Here is a 21,447-nt window from a genome sequence, read left to right as displayed (position 1 = left end):
TTGAGGCTCAATTTAAGGCTCAATTTATGGCCTTAATTCATCAAACATAGTCATTCTCCATTTTTGTACAGGATGCTTTTGTGGTTCCTGCTGAGCAGAGGAGTATAAAGTCTGCACAAGCTCTTTCTCGACAATTCCCCAGGCTTTGTCATTTAAGATAGGTGACTCTACAGAGGTGATGTTCAGGGTTCTGGGATCTATTTGAAGGTGATTTTTCATCATATAGGACAGACTGCACCAACTGCATTTGTTCTGAGCATCTCAGGCTTGGAATGGTTTCACAGTGAGTAAAAAGGAAGATGTTTTGGATCTCTTTAAAATTTGACACTGCAGTTATTCATATGCCTGTAGACCACTCCACAATCAGGAATGGTTCAACAGCATGTTCTCCAAAAAACCTTTTGCTGCTTTTTGTAGACCCCTTGCAACAGAATTTGAAAGGTGCAGATGGGGGCTGGGCTTCTTCTACATTTCTAAGCTGCCTCTGTGGTAGAAAGAAGTTTTCCCAGCTGCTTCTGACACAGGTGTGATCTCTTTTTTTCCAAAATGGTATGCAAGCACAGAGGCAGACAATGAAATTTCATGCAAAGGTTTTATTAAAACCTTTCTATAAAATGACAGATCTTTCCGAAGACTGAAGTAAATGCAACCTTTATGTACCCACCTCCCACCAGTGGCATAAGCATGAGGTAGACAAAAGCATCTCAAATGAAAGAGCCATAATTAAAGACATCTCTTGTATGTACTTGTCATTCCTGCATACAGAGGTTAGCAGAAGTAAGTTTTAACTACGTGAAGTGATAGGAGTGTCTTGTAAGTATACAGTAAGGTCGTAGCTGGAGAGGGCTCTTAATCAACACTTGACCAAAAAATGTTTTGTGACAATCATTCAAATATAATTTCTAAGGGTGCTTTTAAAATCCCCAACTCTTACACCACGTACAGATCCACAAACAACCCGGAGCTGCAGATGATCTTCATTGTACAGACTCATTCCTGAAATGCCTGTGGTGGCTTTTCTGACCGCCCAGGGGGGCTCTGGGAAGCCAGGGCTGCTGGTGACTTCCTCGCCCTCGCTCTGCAGCACCATTTTCCCCCACTGCCAGCAGCTGCAGTAGCGGGGAGGCAGGAGGGGTTCTGGAAACCCGGGCTGTTACCTGAGCCAACAGCGACACCCAGGGATTCACCAACACAGTCCATCCCTTCTTTGATCTGCAATCCCCTGTCCCATGCCCCCTGAAAAATATTCCAAGGTTTACCCATTTTTCTCTTCCTGAGTGACTACACTGATTGAGAGGGAAGAAATACTGTAGTAATTATAGTAATTTTATCTATAGAAATCCTGTTTTTATCTATAGAAATCCTGTATACTTGTGTGCTGAGAGTAAATTAGATCAGCCACAGGCACATCCATATTCAAATAAGTGCATTCACATTTCATCTCTATCAAAACAGTTAGGATGGTATTATTTGTTTGCAGCTAAGGTCAAGACAGACAACTTATAAAACCTCCCATTCCTGCTTCCTCACTACAGCAAAAAGCCCCACTGAGGCCCTGCTGAAAGTATTTTGGTAAACTTTTGTTGAATAAATGTACAGAGATGAACAGTACACTCAAGGAGTACGTCACAATCAAAATAATAGGTGCAGGTTCTGTATCAGTGAACACTGAGTCTGACTTCTATTAAAATGACCCTGAACAACTCCTTGAAGACAGATACCTGAGCAAACAGTGGTAAAATAATTAGAGAAGTAAGAGACTACCAGGCATTAATGACTCCAGAAAAACATTTCAGTAGAAGCAGAAAAACACCTTAGAATTGATCAGGACACAGGATGTGCTGAGAACAACCCAAAATACACAGTACAATTACCAAGTGCAAGTGTACTTCCCAATCCCAGCATGCCAATGCTGTCTGTCAGTCACTGGGCCATTGGCCCTGTCACAGGTGTACAGCCTGCACGGCTACTGAGGTAGTCTCTTGTTTGCTTTTCAAGCCTAGGCTTGCTTCAGATCCAAAGGGAATGCCTGCTCCTCTCTGCAGGGCAGAAGGCAGCTCAACTGAAAAAGCACTAGGCTGAAACAGCAGCAAATGAAGTAGACCAGTGACTGTAGCTTTACGACAACAGAAGTTGTGAAGGGAAAGGGCACGAATGAAGTCCAAAGTTTGTATGTTCCAGTTGAGAAGCTGAGGATAATTGAGTAGGAAGCAAACAAATGAAATCTGTGTTACAACAATTTAAAGCATAAAGGTGCGAAACAATGATTTGACTTTGAAATGGAGCATGAGAAGTTACAGGTTCAGAAAGCACAGAAATAGTCCATGAACTGATGGTCAGGCAGTGCCTGAAAGCATATTTGGTCACTCCATGGGCTCTTTTTAAAAAAACAACCATGAGCATCCTTCTCTAACTGAAACAGACCCATGAAGTAGGTAGTACTCTGAAAATCAGGACTGAATTGTCTAAAGATGAACATCCAAAATGTGGAGTATCTATGATTCATTTAATTCTTCTGAAAATATGTGTCATAGTCCATATAAAATAATAGTACTTTCGTCTATTTGCTCGGTGCTTTCAAGCTGTCTCTATGTTTTGTAGGATTTACACTGAATCAGTTATCATTCTACCTTGTCTTTTCAAGGAAAGATGAACCAAACTTCTGTTTACTCCTGCCATGGCACAGCTGGAAATGGGATATTTGCCAGGAACTCACACACTGTCAGTGTGAGACGGTTGCTACAGTCTGCAGCTCAATACCATTGGCTTTCCTTTGTACCTTTTTCTCCTTCAGAATCTGGGACGAAAGGTTATTTAAAAACCAGTCTACATCTTGATAATCTTCAGGCCACCGCAAATACCGACTCCTTTGTAAGAAGTTTCGAATTGGTTTGTGTTTCATCAGTTGATATTGAGAAAGTGACCCAACCACTACCATTATGAGGACATCTTTCAGATCAGAGAAGTACCTGCTCTGGGCAAAATTGAAGGCTTCCACACACCACCCATCTTTGAGAAACTGCCTGGTCACAATACAAATTGTTTTCCTACTGTTCCAAATGGCATCACGAATATTATTGATATGTTCTTCCCCAGGCAAGAAGTCTCTTTCCTCAAAACACAAGGTAAATCTGTTTTTATCCAAATACTGTGAATCCAGGTGCTTTAGCAAAGCATTCTGGACCCATTCAAAGTCATTTTTGCTGTAGCACAGATACGCATCATATCTGTATTCACATTTATTTGTTACTTGTGGATGGCTGGCTATTATTTTTTTGGTGATAGTTTTATACCAGATAAAACAAATCCCCCGACAGCGAGTAAAAATGATGGCTGACACCAGAAACATGAGAAAGGTGACAGAGAAGACAATGAATAGTGAGAACCTGAGTGCCTGCTGGAGTTCATCTTCATCACAACCATCATATTCCAGATACGACAGTGGTACCCCTGCAAATTCAGGTGGGTAGGCACAGTACCTGTCAGATTCGGAGCCAGCTAGGGTTACATTGGTTTCATTTAGCCACACTAGTAGGCTCTTTAAAGATCAATCACAGACATACTTATTATGTGTTATATCCAGAATATTCAAAGTCATAAAGACTTCAGGCTCAGGGGAAAGCAGCTGGTTTCCAGATAAGTTGAGGTACATTAGGCTCTCCGGAAAAAGCCCAGGAGAAAGATGAGACAGCAGATTGGAAGCCAGATTAAGGGTTTTTAGAGATGTTAGACCTCTAAAAATGTCCTGTGGAAGAGCACTGAGGTAGTTGTTATTCAGATGGAGAACCTCGAGTTTGGACAGTGCCCCAAACACATCCAAACATAAGTCTCTCTCCCACACAAGCTGTAACATATTTTCACCCAGATCCATATAGGTTAACTGACTATTTTGTATAGCATTATCACTTTTCACACAGTAAGAGAACCGATTCTGTTTTAAGAAGATATATTGCAGATCTGGAACTTGGAAAAGAATGTACAGGTCACCTACATTTGCCAACCAATTTCTTTCTAAATCTAGGTATGCTGTATCTATTCTTGTGTAGGCTACAGTCATTAGCTTATTGTCACCTAAAGAGGCATACGTCAGACGTGGAAAGGAAGGGAGCTTTTTAATGGCATTGTCTCGGAGGTCAATTATTTTCAGACTTACTAAGTGATGGAATGATTTTTCACCAATCATCCCAATATGATTCTGCTGTAAATCAATATATGCTACACTGCGTAGACCCTCAAAAGTATGATCATACAACTCACCTAACAGATTACTTGAGAGATTGAGGATTTTTAGGTTGCCCAAGCCAAAAAATGCTTGTCTTTCGATTTGATTTATCTTGTTTTTGAAAAGGTTCAGCACTTCCAGATTACCAAGGCTTTGAAAGACTAAAGGGTTGAGAGAGAAAATGTAACCCCCTGAAATATCAAGGGAACTAAGATCACTTCTTTCTAATCCTGCAAAAGTATAATTATCTGGATTTTTTAAGTTTTGAAAGCCAAATCCTGAACCCATTATATGAGTGCTAAATATTAAAGACCTGATTTGAGTCCCTTTAATGGCTGTACAGAAATATTGGACTCTCTCCGTGCTCCAGCCATTTTTGCTAAGGTCTAGTGAGTTAAATGTAATATTTTTGAAAGGATTTGGGCATTTGGCCCAGTCTACACTTTCTGCCTTGTACAAAAAATTAGAACTGAGGCTGAACAATAAAAAATGTTTTCCTCGGAAGCTGGTAAGATTGCTCTGGCACAGGTCGGATATGTAGTTGGATTTCAGGTTCACAGTTTTCAGGGCTGTTAGATTATAAAATAATGGATGAGGCTGAAGTCTGGTGATTTTGTTCCCTGAAAGATCCAATTCTTCTAATGATCTCAAATCTTGAAAGTAACGTTCCTCAAGGATGGAATTTCCAAGGTAATTCCCAAACAGACGGAGTACAGTCAGATTTCGCAAACCCACAAAAGCATCAAGATCTGGTTGAAGAATCCTGTTGTATCCCAAATCTAAGATACGAAGGTTTGGCAGGTTCCTGAAAGCTCCTTTCCCTATGGTAACAGGATAGACCAACTGCGTTCCAAATTCCAACAACAACAAGTGCTCCAGCAGCGGAAACGAAGTTTCAGTCACTCGTATGATATAGTTGGAAGTTAGAAAAAGCTTCACCGTGTCCTTCGGCACAAGTGGAATATCTGTGAGGTTGCAGAAAAAATATATGGAGACTTGGGCTTCTGAGTAGCAGCTTCTAGATGCACACACCCCACTAGCTAGTGAGAGTCCAAAGACAAGCACTAGTTGATGACATAACATCATGAACCTAGGTGAAACAAAGTGAAAATAGAGAGCATTAATTCTGCAGTTGGCTGTCTATGCAGTGAGTTGTAGAGCCCATTTTTAACAGTTGTGGAAGAGAGGACTAATGTCACACTAAAAGTTACTAGTGGTTTGGGAATCTATCCTTTCTCTGAAGTCTATCTGATAGGCTGTCTGGTCAGAACAGACCAAAGAGTCCCAAAGAGATGTGAGCAACTCCTATGACCTAAAAAGTAACTCTTCTTTATGTACCTTAAGGGTGGCACCATAACCCCACTAGGTAGGTGCTGAAATCTCGGCGTAGCTATTTAATTTGCACCATGGAACTGGTAATGCTGGTGTATTAGCTTAATTCCTTTATCAGTTATTCAAACAGGTTTTAAACAGTTTGGAATACCCAAGTAAAGTGCAATCATCCAGTCATCTCAACAGAGCAGGCCAACGCTGCTCTTTCCCTGAGCACTCTCCTTGTGAGGGCTATTACCTATTTGGAATTTAGATTGCTGTCATACAGAACTACCTAACAGCCTCGAATTTTAAAGAGGAGGACCTCTTTTGGGGCTCCTGGAGCCTCAGACTACGCTGACAATGTGAAATTTTTCTTGAAATGGTTGTGAGATAGTTTTGAAAGTATAGGCAGGAACAAGGCTTATGCTGAAGGAACAGAAAAGACACAGTAGCCTGAAACTGTCCTGTGAGATTTCATGTTTCATGAAAAACTGTATTTCCTGAACTGTAAGTTCCTAAGTTATACAAAAAGGTGGATAACGTAATTTATGCAGCTTGCTGATGAATCCATTTATTAATATATTCCCACTCTGTATTTTCCTTGCATTATGCCATCTGTCTGCCTGTCTCCCTTTTTATCCAAGATAAAAACCTCTTCAAAGCAAGGAAGATCTTTTTTACTGAGTATGGTAAAGAACAGAGCAAATTATTAGCCCTAAAGTGATTGCTTGTGTACAGTAGTTTTTAAAAAAATCCCTTCTAAGATTGCAACCATCTGCTTCTGCTTTTAGACAAGCGTTTATTGAAATGAAATGATAACCCAATGGAAGAATTTTTGTGTCCTCCAGCACAATCTGCTTAAAAATTGGTAAATGTAAACTCTTGGGGAGCCAAGCCCCCAGTGGCCATCTAACATCTGCAAAGTAAATCTACTTCAGAGAGGAAAAAAGTGGGGCTTTGAACAATTATTGTTCTGATTTGAGCACACTGCTTCTTTAAAGCACAAGTAGAAGCCTCTATGCAGAACATTGTACTATTAAACTAAAATCATCTTATGCTTTTTGCTGTCATACAAAGGGATTTCTGGGAAATGTCAGTAGAAACCCAGGAAAGAGAAAGCCAATTTTTAGAGACTATCTGCTACATAGGCAATACAAGGATATTACAGCACAGTCCAGTCTCACTCTACCAAACATCTCAAAGTCATTTGATTATATTAAAACTCTAACTTGTAACAGCTGTGACTACTAGAGTGAGTCTGCAAATTTTCACCCTAGAGGCTCAAACACCAAATGGGAAACACAAATACCTCACAACTTAAAATACTAATCTTTAAATTTTTAGGACATTCTTGTGTGCTTAGGACAAGATCTGATTCTTGAGGTAAAAGAGATTATGAATATAGGATACGAGTGTTGAATTCTGAAGTCCTGGTGTTCAAATTTCATTAGCATTTTGTCTCACAAAGGAATTTAGGATGTGCTGTAAAGAAAAGCAAATGTGCTGCAAAGAAAAACAAATTGTAGGTAGTGAGTATCAAAATTCTGTTTTATTGAGCATAGTAAAGAACAGAGCAAATTATTAGCCTCAAGGTGGTTGGGTTTGTACTGTACTTAAAAAAAAACACTTAAGAGATTTTAACTTCTTCTATGGGGAATAATTCCAAGCACTAGAATATAATTGTATTTACTACCCTCTTTTTTGACCTAGCATACACTTTTAAAGGGGACATTATAAACAGTAAACTATGTAATGTTTGTTGTTGTTACTACAGAATGTTGTAGGTTATTAAGAAAGACCCAAACATATAACAGGTGATTCAAGATCTTGTTTACATTTTTACATTCTTCTTTCCTAGAACCATGAAAACGAAGCACCAAGTTTCCCTTTTAGTATTTGACAACTATGACATTGGTTCTTGCTGACATTGTAATATAAGATGTTTAGCACAAATAGTTTTAAATGACATTTATCTTTCAGACTTTTACATTTTCATTCCTTGTATTTGCACAGATGCTATGGCTAGTTTTTAAAGTTTGGGCAAAATCACTGCATTATCAAAAGCAGTGGCAGACAGAAAATACTTTGGAAGTCAATATTTGATGGACACGTACAATAGACAGCTAGAAAAAGATCAAAATGCTTAGAATGGAACAATTAGGAAATGTTGTTGTTTTTAAATTTTAAAATGTTATTTTATTTTCTTTATTAGAATATAAGAAAATGGTGAAAGATTTTTAGCCGCCTTTCCCTTTATACTTACTTGCTTTTCCACATTCTTTTAAGTTAAACAAATACCTAACAATCTTTTAACAGTTGTTACACTCCACCTCTGCTCTGGTTTACTGACAAGAAAGATTTCACTTGTAAACTCTTTGCTCCCTCAATTTTTTCCACATAAGTTACTACCTTCTCTCCCAAATCTTGTCCCTCCATGAGCAGGAGGGTGATGCTGGCAGTAAGTAATGCCTCTTACTGCTCTCATGACAACAACAAAGATTTGTATTTTAACAGAATCCCATCATGTAGCATTTTATGCAACCCTTCAGCACTGTACATTAGCCTTTAAAATGTTTTGGGAAGAATATTCTTCCCACAAAACGAGGATCCTCCCATTCAATTACATGTCTGTGCATGGACATGGAGATGAAGGGATGTCTAAATGCTTCATTCATAGAATCTCAGAATCTTTAAGGTTGGAAAAGACCACCAAGGTCACCGAGTCCCACCTATGACCAAACACCACCATGCCAATTAAACCATAGCACTGAGTGCAAAATCCAGTCATTTCTTGAACACCTCCAGGGATGGTGACTCCACTACCTACCTGGGCTGCCTGTTCCAATGTTTAACACCCTTTGAAAATGTTTTTCCTGATGTTCAACCTTAATCTTCCCTCATGGAGCTTGAGACTCTATCCTCTTGTCCTGTCAATTATTGAAAATTTTCATTATTGAAAACTGGAGCAATGAAGTTTAGAGAATCAGGGCCCAATAGGAGTGGGATGAAAAATGCAGCAAATGCTTTTGGGATGGGAAGACCTAAGCAGGCTATGTTTCTGAGCAATGGAAAGAACTTTTACAATGCAGGGTGAATATTCTACCTAGATCTAAAGGCATAAGTGAGTGCATACAGAATGCACATACTCTAGCTCTGGTCTCAGCCTCCTGTGCATCTGGATCAGGGAAGGCAGATGCAGATGCTTTGAGTCATCTGGAACTTTCACTATTGTACTTACTTTTTTGTAAGACTTTTGTTAACCTGGTTTAAATCACCTAGAAACTTTCACTAGCACAGTAAAAAAGGATGGGAACTGGCAGTACCTGAGAGTGGATGTTGTAGCTGTGCCTGTTTATCTCAGCACAGCTGTGTATGCCTTAGGACACTCAGAGAGACTGTCAGTAAGCAAGGCTTGAAGTAAAGCTGAAAAGGAGGACTAAGGTTGTCTCTTTTTGTTACTCATGCCAGAGTAACAACTCTCCCATGGAGAGTTAGAAAGCATTTGCCATTCCCCTTTCCACACCCCCAACAAAAATACACGGGATTCCACATAAATAAAGAATAGGTTACATACCCTGCTTCTGTCCTTGCTGAGGCCTGAGGCTTGCTTTTAAAAAGAGTGACCTGAAAGGAAAATTTCAGTCTTAAAAGTGGTTTTGTGCAGCAGCAGCAGCCTCCTGTGCTTCTGTCACATTACCCTAGGTTAAACGAGAACCAGCACACACCAGTGGGAGGGAACAGGTATGAACTATGTGTGCTTATGAAAATGAGCAGCAGGCCTAAGTGTTCTCAGCTGTCAGCCATAGGTTTTGGGGAAAAAAGCAGCAGAAGTGCTGGCTATCTGGGTGGACTCTAGGGAAGACCAGTGTAAAATAATCACCAATAAGACTGAAAGAGTTTAAAAATATTTTTAATAACCTATTGCAGTGACGATGATATCCTTCTAAGGAGATCCTTCGTAGATGACAGCTCAGTCAGCCAGAGGAATTGTGTGCCCACCACATGCACAGACTACTTGAAATAATTCCAAAAAGATGAAGTCCTGTGACCAAGGATACCAGCCATTTTGGTGTTTAGGATGTGGTCAGTGGATAAAAAGGTAAAGCTGGTAAAATCTTCATATCTGCACCATAAAGGAGAAAAAAAGAGTACATTTTTTACTAATGCTAATTTTCATGAAAATGTCCAGGTCATTTTCTGTAGGTCACTGAATCACAGAAGAGTTGAGTATATACACAATAAAGGTAACAGCACCTTTTGATGAGTGTGTGAGAATCTCATCTGTAATTGCCACAAGCCTGCTTTAGGATTAAGGATTAAGGGATAAACATTAATCCTACTGCCAAGTTGGAAGGCTTTTCTTCCCTTTAACTTCATAGCTAAGGGTCTTTCTGTTTGGACAGCAAGATGCAAGAGCTCTCTTGGAGCCTGTGTTACCCTGATGCCTTTCTGTGAAACACCACTTAGTTGTCACAGGCAGCACAAAAGCTCCCCAGAGAAAAGGGAAAGATAGGATTCAACAACTTCAGGGTATATTTCTTGCCTGTAAAATGCATGGAAGACAGTCCTCTTCTCTCCCTCTGTACCCCAAAACATTAGACACTAAAGTGGCAAACTCTGTCTTAATTGTCCCTTATTATTTTTTCTAAAGTGAGATGTGTGTGTATAAAAGTACAGATTTAACTTTTTATTAGATATGCACACTGCTTTCATCATCAGTTTACAACTTTTCTTGTGACTGTTTTGAAAAGTGTATTTAAGCCAACTTCTTTATGTATATGTCCAGAGCCCAGCTAACTGAACAGAGACTGTTTTCCATTCATTTAATCTAAACCATTCTTCCTATTTAATTACCCCCAGATCTTTCTGCCAGAAACTGGCCAAGTGCAGCACTCAGAAACAGTATCAATAAAGAAATCATCTGCAGGTACAAAACACATAGGCATGAAAAAGCTACTGGGAAAGGGAAACAAAGACCAGGAGGAATTTGGAACCTGTGGTGGGTTGACCCTGGCTGGATGCCAGGTGCTCACCAAAGCTGTTCTATCACTCCCCTCCTCAGCTGGACAGGGGAGAGAAAATACAATGAAAGACTCGTGGGCCTAGGTAAGGGCAAGGAGAGATCACTCTGATTACTGTCATGGGCAAAACAGACTTGACTTGGGGAAATTATTTTAATTTATTACCAGTCAAATCAGAGTAGGCTAATGAGAAATAACTACCAAATCGTAAAACACCTTCCCCCACCCCTCCCTTCTTCCTGGGCTTAACTTTACTCCCAAACTCTCTACCTCCTCCTCTGCCCAGAATGGGTCCTCAAGGAGCTGTAGGTGGATATCTGCTCCACTGTGGCTCTCCATGGGCTCCAGGGGCACAGCCATCTCACCATGGTCTTCACCACAGGCTGCAGGGGAATCTGCTCCAGCAGCTGGAGCACCCCCTCCCCCTCCTTCTTCACTGACTTTGGTGTCTGCAGAGTTATTTCTCTCACACATTCTTACTCTTCTCTCCAGCTGTAGTTGTCATTGCACAGTTATCTCCTCCCTCCCTTCTTAAATATTATCCCAGAGGCTCTGCCACCGTCGCTGATGGCCATGGCCTTGGGCAGCAGTGAGTCCATTTCACAGCCAGCTGGCACTGGCTTTGCAGGACACTGGAGAAGCTTCTGGCAGCTTCTCACAGAGGCACTCCTGTAGTCCCCACTTCTACCAAAACCTACACAAACCCAGTACAGAACCTTTGAGTAAGTGAGGGCATTTTTGCTTAGTTTAGATAATCTCAGCTAGAAGGACTTTCAGATTTTAAAAGACTCTTGATGCAGGTCAGAAGTTCTAGAACAAGAACTGCAACAAAGTCAAAGAAATCCTTTCTTTTTTTCTCCTTCCCCTTTCAAGCCCAGTTTACTTTACTCCATCCTCTTTTCCTCAGTGTCTTTCCCTTTTCACTATCCTTTGGCTTAGACACAGACCAAGTGCACCAGGATATAAATGAGGCTGAACTCCTACACTGGTATGATCTACTGCATCTGCCTGCTTTCCACAGTGTGTCTTAGTCTGGATTTAAAGGTAAGGCTTCAGTTATCTTTCAGGGGAATTTTGTTGTGCTAGCTGCCCAGTCAGAAAAGTAACCCCAAGGAAAGCCTCAGAATGAAGATTAGAAAGCATGCACAAACCTAACACAGCCCATGCATGATTATCTGCCCTATCCCTGGCTAGTGCAGCTCTGATATTGTTTGCATTACACTGACCCTTCTGTGGAAACAGCCAGTCACACTGAAGCAGACTTGAACAACAACAAACCAACCAAAAAAGCAAATCAAAACCAGAAATAAAAAAAAGAGACTAAGAAGCAATGCAAACAATGGAAACCGGTCTCTGTTGTTTATATGTTACAGGGCTGAGACTTCCTCTAAAGTATCTAGAACAGTTGGGCTGCTTACCTATGACTTTCAATTTTTCTGAGAATGGCTCAAAGCCATTGGGGCTAGAGGCTGTGACTGTGGGAAGTGGTAGCTCAAAGTGGAAGTAAATGCTGAAAGAAAACTGACTTGGGGAGTTGACTATAATACTCCAGTTTGGCAAAACAAGAGGAATACTGATTGGATGCAACATTATGCCAGGGGCATGTACTGACAAAGGGAATTAGAGGACAGTAACATCCATTGCTAATTCTGTACTCAACACTGGGCTCTAAAGCTGAAGTCTAGTTATGGATTTTAGCTAAACTAGTGCTTTGGATTAAGCAACCATAATTAAGCAAGCAATATTCTATTCCAAAATAATTCAAGAAGTTTATCTTTCAACCCCTGCTCAGCAAAAAAATCACAGAATCACAGAATTGTTAGGGTTGGAAGGGACCTCTGGAGATCATCTTGTTCAGCTGATCTAGCCCAATCCCCCTGCCAAGGCAGGGTCACCTAAAGCAGGTTACACAAGAATGCATCCAGGTTGGTTTTGAATGTCTCCAGACTCCATGACCTCTCTGAGCAGTCTGTTCCAGTGCTCTGCCACACTCAAAGCAAAGAAGTTCTTTCTCGTGCTGAAGTTTCAGTTTATGGCCATTGCTCCTTGTTCTGTCTCTGGGCACCACTGGAAAGAGTCTGGCACCATCCTCTTGGCACCGGCCTGTGAGATATTTGTATGCATTAATGAGTTCCCCTTTCAGTCTTCTCTTCTCTGAAGGAAAACTGAACAGGCCCAGCTCCCACAGTCTCTCCTCATAAGAGATGCTCCAGATCCCTCATCATCTTTGTTGTCCTCTGCTGGACTCTGTCCAGTAGCTTCTTGTCTTTCTTGTACTGAGGAGCCCTGAACTGGACACAGCACTCCAAATGTGGCCTCATTAGGGCCAAGTAGAGGGGCAGAATCACCTCCCACAACCTGCTGGCCATGCTCTTCCCGATGCATCCCAAAATACCACTGATCCTCCTGGCAGCAAGGGCTCACTGCCAGCTCATAGTCAACTTGTCATCCACCAATATTCCCAGGTCTTTCTCAGCAGAGCTGCTCCGTAGTAGGTCAGCACCCAACCTGTACTGGTACTTGGGGTTATTCCTCCCCAGGTGCAGTACCCTACACTTGGCATTGTTGAAAATCCTCATGGCTCTTGCATCCTTGTGCGCACAGCCACATTTCTGCAGGACAGATGTCAGGTACTGTTACCTGACACACTTATGTGCTTACAGCCTTATGGTTAGAGCAGTTTCCTTGAGTGAGAACCAGATTGAAGCTTCTCAGACTGAGGCAGGCTAAGCACTTGGGTCTTACACTTCCTTTAATGGTCTAATTGGGCCATAGCATCAGGGACCTCTCTTTTCCTTGGCCAAAGGTTGAAAGAAAATGTTCATGGCTCACATGCCCTGCACTAGACTCAAAGCTGCAGCTCTGCTAGAGGTGCTCCACGCAGGGTCCTCTGAGGAAGTCTGCCAGGGGTCATGTTCTTTGTATTGACCTCCCCAACACCTGCAATTGCTGTGCAAGGCTCCTCACCCCGGGGTGCTCCCGTGCAATGGCTTACATGCACTGAGAGCCACCGCAGATGTGGGGGTGCCTTGTGGGTTTATGAATGAAGGAAGGGCCTTTGGGATCTCATTTTGGGGACTTGGCTGCCTAAAATCCACTGGAATTCACCTGAATAGAAAAATGTGTCTCAATCTCATTCTTCAGATCTTGGGTCCTTTCCTGCCATCCAAATGAATAGAGTCTCCCTTGTGCAGCTTTCTCTATATATTCACATGTCAAAATTCTGTAAGGAAATGAGAATCATTCTTACTTCTTCTATCAAGTGCAGAACAAAATATCCTTGTCTAATGCCCTAATATCACTCATATTTTCTTCAGTCATGGCAAGAACTATGGGCATCTTTCCCAGACCCTTGTGATAAACACTGGCTGTGAAGAACTATTTGTATTTGGCACTTGGTAAAATTTCTAGAAAAAACCCCCAAAGACCTTCAAAGAGCATCCTTTTTCTTTTAATCTAACAGAAAGCCTCACTGACAAGGAGTTTGTAATATTTATCTAGGCCATAAAAAAGATCTTGAAAGATATACTGCAAACAGTAAACCTTTGTTCTTAGACCGGTCAGATAAAGGCCAACTGCTATTGTGAAAATTTGTATTGCTGCTGTTATCTGATTAGATCAAATCTACTTACTGAAAGAAAAGTAAAGATCCGAGCTTTGGCCCAGGCTCTAAGCCATCATAATATATGCATTTGTGCTCATAAAAAGTTGAGCAGTGTAAACATACTTTTCATCATGGGGCCCCTCTAGCCAATTACAACCTAAAAAAGAAACTATTTCATTCATCATATGATTAATGAATATGCCCCCACCCCTTTGGCATCTCCCTTAAGTTGCTAGGATTCTTAACTGTAATATAGCATTTTCCAACTTAAAATCAGGAAGCATCTTATAAGGCAAGTGAGTACTGAGGCAGTTCCTGTCACTGATGGAAAAAAACATAAGGCAGTAAGGCATTTAATGACCTGACAGAGCAGAAGGACCATAAAATTCAGCCACTGGTTTGGGTGTAATGATGTAGTTCCTGTTTGTATTTGTTTGTTTTGATATCCCATCAGATTATATGATGAGATGCAAACACACAAAGACAGATGTGATCCCTTAATTATAGGGTAAGAGTTCTTTAAAAGAAAACAGTCCCCAGAAGGATAAGAAAATAAACTTGAAAAAAACACGCTCTAGGCTATTTCTCCAGAGGACAGGAGTAAATTGGATAGGCAGAGGGAGGGTGCTGTAGCCCCAGACCCCAGGTCCTGGCCCCAGTTCAGTCATTTTTAGCCCCTAGCACATTTTTAAGTGTCTCCCTGCTGATTAGAGCCAGGCTGCTCCTTTCCCTGCCTGAGCAACCAGCTGGGCTGGTTGTTCCAGTGAAGCACCCCAGTGCTGGGCACTGGTCCATCTGCCAGCCCCAGGCAGCCCAGCTTCCCCCACCTCTGTGTCTCAGAGGGGATGATGAAGGCAGAGGGCTTCAGAAGAGGACCAAGAAGGTTTCCTACAAACTTCTTATTTCCTAAGGAAATAGGGCTTCAGCAAGGGCAGTGAAGATTCAGGGGGCTGTTGGGTTTTTTTCAAGTTGTTGCTACTGTTGTTTCCCAGTAGAGACGCTCATTCAAAGCTGCACAAACAACCTAGCAGTCACAGTCACCACTCAGATACATCCTGAGTCCATGTTTTCCTTTTTTCTTTGAAAAATGTCACGTGAGAACTGCTGGTCTAGACTAGAAGTCACTCCAGGGAAGAAACGTTTCCTTCTTATTAGTTCCCCTTCCCTCTTAGCTATCATTTTGGACTGTGTTTTTCACACAGTGGATTTAGCTTAGGAGCACAATGTCCTTTTTTTGTGCTTGCAGGATAATTAGAAGCAGAGAGGATTTAAGCTCTCACCTGGAAGAGATCAAATTGATAATAGGAGAGGAGTCTCAAGAAGGACAGTCAAATTTGTAACTTAGAGGAGGCCAGCTTTCACAGATGAGACAGAAATTCTTGAGGAAGCAGCAGGAAGTGGAGAAGCAGCATTCAGACAGTAACTCCTGGGGTCACAAGCAGAGCTCTGTACAGCCTTACCTGCAAAAGTAACCTTTTCATAAAGCTCATCAGCACTGTCATGCCTGTGAAATAGTGGTCATGCATAAAACTGGTAATGGGTTGGTAGCCTGAAGTCAGCAAAGGTGACTAACTGGCTAGCCAGAGGGGGAATGGCATGGTCACCCCTCCTGCACTCCTGGGACCCAATCTGGAAATGTTATTTAATAAAGAACTATTAAAAAAATATGGAGACAGGTGCCTGAATATGTGGAGCCAAATGGAACAAATTATAACAAAGAGATGGTTGCTTTTGCAAGGTTTTTTTACACATACATTTTAATAAGGCAATCAAAAGATAACAAGCTGCAAATGTCCAGTGATGAAAAGACCATAAATATAATACAAAGAGAGAGAAAATCTGCCAAACATTGAAGTGAAATTAGAAACCTGCTCTGTTCTTTCCTGTAATGGAGATGTTGAAAGGATAGTTTCTGAATTTCTTTGAAATAGGCTTTAGATCTGAATAAATTTGAGTCAGTTGGTGGAGGAGAAGAATGTGAAAATTTCACTCACTAGTATGGCTGACATAATCCTATACTGTAGAACCTACGATGCAATGAAGACCTGTGAAGAAGACAGAAAAGTAGCTGGTAGCCTTTCTGAAACCATTCCTGAGGGAAGCTGTTGGTGAGTGGGTTGTTCCATTGACTCACAGCATGGTAGTAGCATGCTAGGGCTCACCTGCATATATATTCCAGGTCTGACACCTAGGGACTGCCAAAACAGAAATCCCCAAGCAGGTTATATTTTAAATTCTGTCCCTACCCAGCTTTTTCCAGAGGGAAATCTAGCTATGTCTTCATTTAGCACATTAATCTATCAAGTAAAACAGCTACTCTCAGTTCTGTTCTCTGCACAATGCAACACCAAACCATTTTATCTCACACCCCCCCATTCACTGTGGAAGCATTGGTTATTCTGGACTGGAGGCACTCTCCTCTTCTGTTACAGCTCTTCCAACTGAGTGAATAATGTTCAAGAGTTGCTAAATCAAAGACATGCTTCAGCCTACTGAAGGGTTAGGGGATGCTTTGTATGGGGTCAAGGGAGGGAAGGGAGATCTGCTCTAGGCAGCTTCCATGTTCTGACTATGCACATGTTCAACCCAGAAACCAATCCTTAGACAACACCTTGGAGCCCTTCTTGTCCTCCCCTCCAGTTGCTGCCTCTTACCATCTCAATCAGCTTCTCGCACAATGACACAGCTTCACAAGGAAGCTGGAGGAGGCCAAAATTAGCCTGTTCCCAATTAGGATGAAGACATATGTCCCATTCACCCTGAGGCAAAGGACGGAAAGGGTTGAACTCTCCCACAGCTTGGGTGAATGCTCCCAGCCATAAGCCACGGAATCAAAGATGTGCAGTTCACCACTCCATTTTAAAACACTACTGTGCTTTGGGCTGGCTCTGAGCTAGAAGCATGCCTACATCACAACACCTGTACCACGTAGCTGTATCAGATGTTGGCTGGTCAGCCCTGCCAGACTCGGGCACTGCTGGGTGTCTGCAAAAGCAAAACGTTTCATGCTTGATACTCGAAGCACTGAAGTGCAAGGTGGGAACTGCTGACATCCTGCAAGGTGGAGTCTTCCAAGGCCAGGTGCAGGCATGTCTCATCAAGTCCCACCTCTGACGCCTTTGTGCCTCTTAGGGACTTTATACCCCACATACCTATTTTTTCCCCATAAAATGAGGGTAATAATCCTTGTCTGCCTCGGGGAGGGCCGGAAAGTGAATGAATGCTAAGTTACATACTGCTTTGAAAAATGCAGAAGTGCAACCCTGGTGCCAAAACATTCTCCTACGGGTGGATACCCTTATTTCCTGGCGACTGAAAAGGGAAAGACAGAGCGGGGAAAGCGAGGGTGACGACCGACCCTTGCGCTGGCGTGGGCTGTGAAGGAGCCGTGTAAGGCTGCTGCTCAGACCCCCGGCTCCCACCCGTATCCCGGTGTCCCGGCTCACCTCCCGCCGGCGCCCGGAGCGGAGCGGAGCAGCTCCACACGGGAAATCGGGCGGCGCCGGGGAAAAGGCTGGGAGCAGCCGCCGCCCCCGGGAGCGCCCCCCGCGCCTGTCGCCCCCCCCCGCGTTATTCCCGCATACACACCGTCCGGCTGGAGCGGGAGAGCGTGCTCGACCTGCAGGGAATGGCTGAGGAGCGGTCCCGGCTGGCCGGGACGGGAAGGTGCTCCCGGGAGGGCAATGTTCACAGCGGCCGGGAACGGCGCTGCAGCCGAGCCGCCTTCTTGTGCACGGCGACCGTAAATAAAGGGGCAGCGCCACAGGGAGCTGGGGTGCCGCAGGGGTAGGGCAGGGAGGAGAGTGGTGGTGATGTGCATATGGAATGGGGAAAAAAAAATATTAAAAAAGATAGAGTCACCGAGGAAGAAACACTGGGAGGGAATTTCCCCAGCAGAGTGGAAATCCTCCCCAGCTCTCCAAGACCGGCTGCTGGATACCGAACTCTGGGGCCCCAGCATAAGGACGTGAGTGTTGGAGCACGTCCAGAGGAGGGTCATGAAGATGCTCAGAGGGCTGGAGCACCTCTCCTGTGAAGACAGGCTGAGAGAATTGGGGTTGCTCAGCTTGGAGAAGGCTTCACAGAGACCTTATAGCATGTTCCAGTTACTTAAAGGGGGCTTACAAGAAAGTTGGAGAGGGGCTTTTTACAAGGGCTTGTGATAGGACAAGGGGGAATGGCTTTCAGTTGAAAGAGGGTATGTTTAAATTGGATATTGGGAACAAATTCTTCATTATGAGGATGGTGAAGCACTGGCACAGGTTTCCCATAGAAGCTGTGGATGCCCTTTCCCTGGAAATGTTCAAGGCCAGGTTGGATGGGGCTTTGAACAACCTGCTCTAGTGGAAGGTGTCCCTGCCTATGGCAGGGGTGGAACTAGATGATCTTTGAGGCCCCTTCCAACCCAAATCATTCTATGGTTCTGATTCTATGGGAAGGGGTCAGGCAAGGGGAAAACAGACTGAGGGATGCAGCCAGGACACAGGAGTAAGCTTTTATGGGCTTTGCTGCATTTTAATCTGTAGGAGATGATCATACTAACTCACCTCAGCGTAAGCAATGTGAAAATTTGTGTTTGCTGGCTGCTTGGTGCTTGAGCTGTTTCTTTTGGTCTTTTGCAGGTGGAAAGAGCCAGTTTCTCTCTGCCTCTTACATCCAATACAGCTGAGTCTCTGATGTGCACTTATCTGACCCAAGATAACTGTAAGCAGGTGATCCTCTACTCACATTCTTATCCTATTTCTAATGGTCATTATATTCCATTTCCTACATTACCTTATACTAAGTGGAACACTTAGGTTTCCTAAAGAAGTTAAGGTTGAATGACAGATCTGTAACTGAAGTAATTTATTTGCCTGCTACTGTAATTCTTAAAGAGGAATCCAGGAATGAAAAGGGGAGGTAAAAGAGAGGACAGAGTAATTTTTATTTTAAAAAATTATAGTAATTTAAATTTTCAGGTTGCACTGAAATAATATATCTGGAAATTGATGCTGTTTGAAAAATTGACAATCTCTGAGCTAACTCAGAGAGAGCAGAGAGCAGCACACGGCTGCCTGGCCTTATCAGCAGCAGCGAGCTGGGGATTTAGTAACATTGCATGGGAGACACAGGAGCCTAAAGCATTGGATCTCCAATATACATCATGTTAACCAAAGCATGACCTAATCTGGACCAGTTGGAAATGCGGAACTCAGGGCCATGTCTTAAGATTCACCTTTTAAATAAAATGAGGCTCCACTCTGTTGGCGTTGCACAAGTCTCAGCCTCTTTTGGAATTAAGTGCCTGAGGCAGTTCTTGCTTGTAACTCACACCAAGTTATAGACCCTTCTCCTACCCAGGTTGCTCCTTATGGAGCCTTTCTCTTTTTAATAGGACGTGAACTCTGCTTCTGTCTCTGATGACCCCTGTTGTCACCCCCAACCAGATAGAGGATATCTACAGAGGAAATTCTCACTCTTTCCTGCTTGAGCTGTTCTGCTTTGTATGGAATCGACTGGGCCTGAGATTACACCAAAGTGCCTGTCTTCATACTAATCTGGGTTACATACCTTTAATTACTAGTACTTATGTCACTCTTGTATTAGGTACTTACAAGTGACTGCATATGCATGTATTTTAATGGTCTTAATGCACCTCTCTGGTTGCCTGGGATATGTTTTGCTTCTGTTAAATCAGGTGAGAAATTACAACACACTCTGGCACTGAAGCAGTATTTCTAAGGCCACTGAAAACAGGACCTGTGTGTTTGAAGACAAGTAATTTGGAATAGCGTATTTAAACAAAACACAGGGAGCTGGACAGAGCAAACAAATTTTTTAGGAAAAGTCCATAGGATTCTATCAGGTCACGTGGGATATTAGAGAAGTATCTGCGAGCGCCCATTGTTTCGTGCAAAGTTACACTGTGAGGTTGTGATACTTATGCTCAAATAAATAACAACTTATTTTCTGTTTGGTCCTGCTTCTCTCTTACTTAGAGTTGAATAGATGGAAGTGGATACTTTAAGTTCTGAATATTTTCAAGATTACTCTTAGCTGTAAGTAAGTAAATCTCTCTTCTACTGAGTCTACCACCACAGCACCTCTTTTTATGTGGTGACAGTAAAAACCAGCATGAAGTTTTAACCATGTGTGCCCTCAGTTCACACATCACAGTATGTGTCTAAGGTGGATACTTCACTTATAATCCTGTTGTTGTAGCTTGTTGTTGCAGGTGGGAAGCACCCAGGATCTTGTCAAGGTCCTGATTTTGTGGATCTTGCCAGCTTAGGCCTCTCATTGTTTGCCCATACACTTAAAAGGATGAGATATTTTATACTGAAGCAAGGCCTGGAATGCAGGGACAGTTTAGGTGTCAGCTAAGCCTGTTTCAGTTTGAAAATAAAAGCTTTAGAAGTGGCTGAAGCAGCAGGTAAGCAGCACTGCTGTCCTTTCACGGCTATAGTCCTTGAGCATCTTTTTGTTTAATACATAATGCATGTTTCAGCATGGAAGCAAGGTATTCACTGCTGCTTTTTGTACAGTCAACTGCTGCTAACAAGTGTTCATGAATTTACAGAAGTGTTTTTTGCAAAAGCTTTTGCTAAGTTATGGTTGAAAATCCAACCTGGAACTTTTTTTGGTTTGGTGCATTGACTGATTTATCATAGAACACTGCTCACTATTATTACAACTGCACACTGGATTAAATCTTTTTGATTCAGTTATTAAAAACCTCCAGGTTTCAAATGCATAAATCACAGGACTCTATAAAGAATGTCAGTGTATTCAGCTACTGTGGTTGTGTAACTCAGGGAGAAAAGAAACAGCTAAGTTGTTTGTTATTGCAGCTGTATTTTCTGTAGCAGTGTGCTGACATCTTTCAGTGCTTTTCTGCACAGAGAAAGTAATGTAATTCCAAATGATGCAGATGAGCATGTTATGCATGTTATATTTTGATGACAAAAGGCACACCTACACAACCATCTCATGTTGTTCTGTCACTTGCAAGAAGCAATGGAAACTAAAACAAAAGCTGTCTTCCTGCCAAGGTGTCTGTGTTGAGCAGAGACATGTTTCTTGCTCCTCTGTTGTCTTATGCAAGTCACATACACACAGCAAGCTAGACACCTAGCAGGCACCATAAGGAATTAGGAAAGAGGGGGAAAAGAAAACACCAAAAATTAGGAACAATTACTTACAGAATTTTACTGTCTACTAGATTTATGCAGCTTCTTGAAATTAAGTACTGAGAGACCTAATTTTAAGCATGTTACTAATTTCAAGAAAATACCATATATGAA

General features: G+C 42.3%; 1 protein-coding gene across 1 annotated transcript; it reads right to left on the bottom strand.

Moving 5' to 3' along the window:
- Positions 1-1,942: 1,942 nt before the first annotated feature.
- Positions 1,943-5,371, bottom strand: TLR5 (toll like receptor 5). Its single transcript, XM_018085042.2, is given in 1 exon segment — positions 1,943-5,371. A coding segment is annotated over 1 exon segment (2,586 nt). The 5' UTR covers positions 5,309-5,371; the 3' UTR covers positions 1,943-2,722.
- Positions 5,372-21,447: the final 16,076 nt, after the last annotated feature.

This window comes from Manacus vitellinus, unplaced genomic scaffold (genome assembly GCF_001715985.3).
Source record: "Manacus vitellinus isolate BGI_N305 unplaced genomic scaffold, ASM171598v3 scaffold_8_pilon, whole genome shotgun sequence".
Classification (NCBI taxonomy): Eukaryota; Metazoa; Chordata; class Aves; order Passeriformes; family Pipridae; genus Manacus; species Manacus vitellinus.
Note: the sequence above shows the minus strand (reverse complement) of the source record. Positions and strands in the feature narration are given on the sequence as shown.